The 6,220-nt window shown below is 34.0% G+C and overlaps 1 protein-coding gene across 1 annotated transcript; it reads left to right on the top strand.

Moving 5' to 3' along the window:
- Window positions 1-756: 756 nt before the first annotated feature.
- On the top strand, window positions 757-5,870 carry LOC106867707 (uncharacterized). Its single transcript, XM_014912666.1, has 2 exons — window positions 757-1,809; window positions 5,646-5,870. Exons 1-2 carry the CDS (start codon window positions 757-759, stop codon window positions 5,868-5,870), a joined length of 1,278 nt encoding a protein of 425 aa, XP_014768152.1.
- The last annotated feature ends 350 nt before the right edge of the window (window positions 5,871-6,220 follow it).

Genomic DNA, 6,220 nt, shown 5'->3' with positions numbered 1-6,220 from the left:
ATTATTATTTTATTATAAAGAAACCATCATCATTATTATTATTTTCGTTTAAGTTCCTACTACTTAAACATAACTTATATAAATGATTTAAATGGAAGGAAAAAATCGAATCTGTTAAAATAATATACGTTGAGTCTATAAAATTTTTAAAATAAGGAAAACAAAATCTTGCTAATAGATCACATCTGGTTCATTCTGATGCAATTTACACTAATTAATTTTGCTGGCGAATTGAAATTATTTTAAAGGAATTTATACATTTGTTGTACATATATACTTTATAATTTTTATTATATTTCTTGACGAAATTGACACAAAGGAAAAAAAAAATCATTTCACAATTATATCAGAAAGATTTTCTTTCTAAATCAAAAAGGAAAAACAAAAAAAACTAATTGGAACGATTTTTGTGAAAATTCAACACGAAATATTTGAAAAAGAAAAAAAAGGAAATATATTCTGTGAAAAAAAAAAGAAAAGAAAAATAGATCCTGCTGTTAAATTCAGTATCTGGAATAGGGTCAAATTATGTAATTGACACCCAAAGTAGTGTTGGCAAGAAATTGAAATATTTTAACAGAGTTGGATATCTTATTGGCCTGCCCAAATCAAGTGTTTTGGTAAATATACTATTTAAAATACAAACTCTTTTTTTTTTGTTGTAAAGGCGCTACTACTTTGACAAACTTTTTGAGACGTCTCTGACAAATGAGCAATACATCATTGCTGCAGATATATAGCACGCCACCATCAAAAATGTATAGCAGCTCACAACCACAATCATTGAATTCTAAACAGCCAGACATGTACTGTACACCTGTGTTGCAAAAATATAACACACAGCTGTCTGAAATGAATAAAAGTGCACTGTCACCTATGTACAGTAGGGCTCAGGCAGCACAACGCTACAACATGTCGCAGATGTATGGCACACCCCCTTCACAGATGTACAATGTACCACAGCTAGACATGTACAATTCTCCACACCAGTCATCGGTGTACATCTCTCAGCCGTCTCAAATGTACAGCTCACCACAATCATCAATGTATGGTACACCACAGACTCAGATGCATGGTGCAGCACAGGCGCAAATGTATGGTAGTCAATTGTCTAAAATGTATGCCTCTCCTCAGGCACAGATGTATGCTACTCCCCAGTCGCAAATGTATGGCTCGCAGCTCGCCAAAATGTACAGTACTCCACCTTCACAGATGAACAGCCTACCACTTGCACAATACGACAAACAAGAACAGCAAATAAGCAAAGCAGCACAATTGCCAGAAAGCAGTGGATCTCTACCCAAGAAGTACACCAGTCCACAGTCACCAAAAAGTTCTTCACCGTTGTCACCAAAATACAGTACTCCACCAACTGCTGAATGTACTTCACCGCTGTCAAAAATGTACAAATCATCGCAATCCTTATTGAGCAGCACATTGCCATCAGAGCTGTACAATACACCTCAGTCGGCAAAGTGCAGCACACCACCATTGCAGGTTTATAACAGACAGCAGCCTGACGTCTTTGGTACACCGGAGACGCAAATGTGCAGTTTGTCACAGTCAGATGTCTACAAGATGCAGTGTTCACAGCGGTATAACATGCTACAGTCACCACTGTACAACACGCCACCAACACAGCTGTACAGCTCTCCTTTGCTGTACAACACCTCGCCAATGTCGCAGTTGAACAACATGACACAACCTCAGCTGTACAGCACACCACAATCTACTGCTTACTCCAAATCACAGGCTCAGGAATACAGTACAGCACACGCCCAGAGATATGCTCTCTCTCAGGCGCCTCAGGTATATGGTACTTTACAGCCAGGCTTATAGTAAAAATGATACTTCCCAGTCTGTTACTAGACATGGAAAAAGAGTATTAACAAAAGAAAGTTCTGTGCTTAGAGCATCGTTTATATATATTATATGCATATTATATATATATATATGTGTGTGTATTATGTGTATATATATATATATATAAAATATATGCATTTTACATATATATATATATATAAAATATATGCATTTTACATATATATATATATATAAAATATATGCATTTTACATATATATATATATAAAATATGCATATTATCTATATATATGTGTGTGTGTGCGTGTATACATACAGCAAAATACAACGAAATAAGAAAATGAAGAAACAACAAAATTGTTGTAATGACAAGGAATCAGAAGAGATGTTTTTTTGGGGTTTTTTTTTTCTCTTATCTATCTTTGATCTGTTTCCATACAACAATTTTGGCTGATTCTTTTTTTTATTCTCTTTTTTTTTTAATGAAGTAAGGACCCTATTTTTTAAAATATGTACACGTTTACACTAAACATATCTTGCTTTCTCACTTCACCAAAACCTAACAACTCTGTAATACTGAAGTTACAATTGAAATGTATTATCAATATAAACGCATTCATGCATACAATTATATTTATATATGTCATATATAGATACAGAACATGTATTTACATGCACGCGCACACACATACAAACACACATATAATAGTATCCAAGACATAGTCACACACAAACACATGTATTAAGATGTTTATAATATATATATATATGTATATGAATATATATGCATATGTATATATAAATTCATGTATGTATATATATATATATATATATATATATAATGTATATATATGGATATATATATATATATATATAATGTATATATATGGATATACATATATGTATATATGTGTGTATATATATATATGTATATATACATGTGTATATATATATATATATGTATACATATGTGTATATACATATATGTATATATATATGTATATATATATATATATATATATACACATATATGTATATATATATATACATATATGTATGTATATATATATATATATACATGTATGTATATATACATGTGTGGATATATATGTATATATATATATATATATATACATATATGTATATATATATATATATACTTATGTGTATATATATACATATGTGTATATATATTATGTGTGTGTGTGTATATATATATATATATATATATACATACACACACATAAGTATATATATACACACACATGTATACATATATGTATATATATATACACATGTATGTATACACATACATTTATATATATATATACACACACACATATATAGTTTGGTTGTTTTGCTTGCCTTTTTCTCTTTATTTTTTTAATGCTGTTTAATTTTTTTATATATATGAAATCAGAAATCCCTAAGAGATCTTTTTTTTTTAAATTGCCCCCCAAAAAAAAATGAGAAAAGAAAAATTGTATATCAGTCTTTATTTTTCCCTCCCTCTTGACCGAAAGAGGCAAGAAATAATATACTGACCAATTTTTTTCTTTTTTAAATTTTATTTTTGTTTTAAAACTTATCGACAAAACTTACTAAAGGACAAAAAAAATTTTAACTAACAATTGTTGTGATAGACTGTATTCAGATTACTCTTGAATAAATTTAGTTCAGAATTTATTTTGCATTATTTTAAATCATTGTTTTTGATCTTTAATCCATGCAACATGTAACACCTGTTTTGTATTATATTTGTCAACCACAGCTGGGTCAACTGTAGAATTCATGTCATTCTCTTGATGGTTGCAACCATTTAGGATTGAAGCCATACTGAGGCACTGTTACTTTGTGTGTGTCTTGTAATTGAGTATTGAAACCTCTGGCCCAGTACATTATTTTATTGATCTCAGAAAGAGGAGAGGCAAAACACAACCTGGACACAAAGGGACATAATCTAACACCAGAGTGGTGGTATTTTCTCTAATTTTATTCATATCCATATCACAACTAATGCTATCATCCTTCCTGATACACATATACATGTACATGTGTGTGTGTATATATATGTATATATATAATCATCATCATCATTTAATGTCTGTTGTCCATGCTGGTATTGGTTAGATGGTGTGACCAGAGCTGGCAAGTTGGTTGGTTGGGGGGGGGCTGCACCAGACTCCAGTCTGCTTTGGCAAGGTTTCTACAGCTGGATACCCTTCATAATACCAACCACTTTACAGAGTGTGATGGAGGCTTTTATGTGGCATTGCACAGGCACCTTTACTTGTCGCCACATGGGCTCTTTCATGTGGTACCACCATGGGTGCTTTACACAACCAGAAGGATTGGTCTTAACACCTGCTGCGGGTTATGGGTCTTCTTGAATATGGCCAGGTGCCAGGTATCTCCTTTTTTCATCTCACCTGAAAGGTTCTGCAATACTTCATCCCATGTCATCCTGGGCCTCTCATTTCTGCATGTTCCATCCACTTTGAGAGATCAGCACTTCTTTATGGAACTGTCAGCATCCATCCACATCACATGACCAGACCAGCGCAGTCTTCTCTCTTGCACATAACAACAAATTCCTCCTATGCCTAACACATATGTATTTGTATATATCTGACTCCTGTGCAGGTGGCACGTAAAAGACACCATTTGAGCGTAGCCGTTGCCAGTACCGCCGGACTGCCCCTCATGCCGGTGGCACGTAAAAAGCACCCACTACACTCTCGGAGTGGTTGGCATTAGGAAGGGCATCCAGCTGTAGAAACTCTGCCAGATCAGATTGGAGTCTGGTGTAGCCATCTGGTTTGCCAGTCCCCAGTCAAATCATCCAACCCATGCTAGCATGGAAAGCGGACGTTAAAAGATGATGTACAAATATATGTGCTTGTGATTATTGTAAACAAGTGTCACCATCATACAAGTGGTGTCATTTGTTTCCAGTGTTCTAGACTAGGGGTTCTCTTCTAGGGTCCATATGAACCTTAGGGATCCATATAAGAATATGTTAAAAAAATTTATCTGCAATAAATTTTAACAATTTCTTTTTTTATACAGTTTCTAACAATAATTATAAAAATATAATAGTGTTTTGTTTTGTAAAATGGGAATCAAAGGGATCCATAGGCAAGACATGGTTGAGAATCACTGTTCTAGACAAACATATCTAGTCGAGGGGAAATATTAACCTACTTGAAAGCAGGCAAGGGTTGGTGACATAAAGAGCATCCAGCCACAAAAAATTTTGTCTCAACAAATTCTTTCTGACCATTGTAAACATACCAAAAAGATGATGATATGTAGCAGTTGAAGTTCTTTATGATAGAAGAGGGTCTAAATATGACCTCACTTGTCTATGGTTAGATCACACTTTCAAAAGCCAGTCTTGTCATCCATTTTTAATTATAAAAATACAGCAGAATTTATTTATATACATTGAATGGCTAAATGAGTAAAATAGAAATCTAAGGGGTTCACAAGCAAAAAATGGTTGAGAACCACTGGCATAGACCTTTACCAATTAATGGATTCTAGCCATGAACATCCTATCTTTTCCTCAACAGGACATCTAGGACCATCATATCTAAGTGCACCACTCATTTTTCTTTTCTAAGATGATGGACTGATTTGAGGAAGATTCGGCTGAGCCTCCTGGGCACAAGCATACAATTTTCCCATTTTGTCTCTTGCTATCACAATTAAAATGGTCTCCTCTTTTCATGATCCCATACTGCCCCCCATGGTCACATGCCTTGCACCACAGAACTTGTTCCTGTACTTACCAAACTCTGTAATTTCTCAATTATTACAGGAATATACTCTGACATTTGGAAGCACTCTCCATAGTGACACAGAAATAACTGACTTCCTGAAAGTTGCCAGGTCCTTTGTTGTCAAAGATCAAAAGGAGCTGGAAACGACTAACAGGGATCCAACATCAACAACTAAATTCAAAATGCATGCACAGGATTCTTATTCCATCAGAACACATAATACCAAAAGTCCAAGAGATAATAAGAATCCCTTAGAAAGTTAATCAGAGCCATTACAAAAGCCCTCAAGCTTCTAGAATGTATTATCAGAAGAGCTGTACATGAGGACGTCTGGGACAAGTTGTATGTGATGCAGAGTATGTATGTTTATGTCAGATGTGAAAAAAAAGAATCTTTCAATCCATGCAAAATGCTTGCTAAACAAGTTAAAACACCAAGAGACTAGGAAACTTTAATCAAGATGAAAAGGTAAACCAAAAGAACAACAGATGGTTATGAAGAGACCTGAATGATGTTCCCAGCAACTGTGATGGTTTTGGGAGCCATCCACAATGAGGATGATGTCATACCTCTTCACATTTTATCACAGGGCTTAAGAATCAATGCTGCTGTC

This window comes from Octopus bimaculoides, chromosome 14, assembly GCF_001194135.2.
Source record: "Octopus bimaculoides isolate UCB-OBI-ISO-001 chromosome 14, ASM119413v2, whole genome shotgun sequence".
Taxonomy (NCBI): Eukaryota; Metazoa; Mollusca; class Cephalopoda; order Octopoda; family Octopodidae; genus Octopus; species Octopus bimaculoides.
This window is presented reverse-complemented; position numbering and strand designations above follow the sequence as displayed.

Coding starts and splice junctions, on each gene's coding strand:
- LOC106867707 (XM_014912666.1), top strand. CDS start 757: ATGTATAGCAGCTCACAACCACAATCATTGAATTCTAAACAGCCAGAC. Junction 1,810..5,645: donor CTCTCTCTCAGGCGCCTCAG/GTATATGGTACT, acceptor CAATTATTACAG/GAATATACTCTGACATTTGG.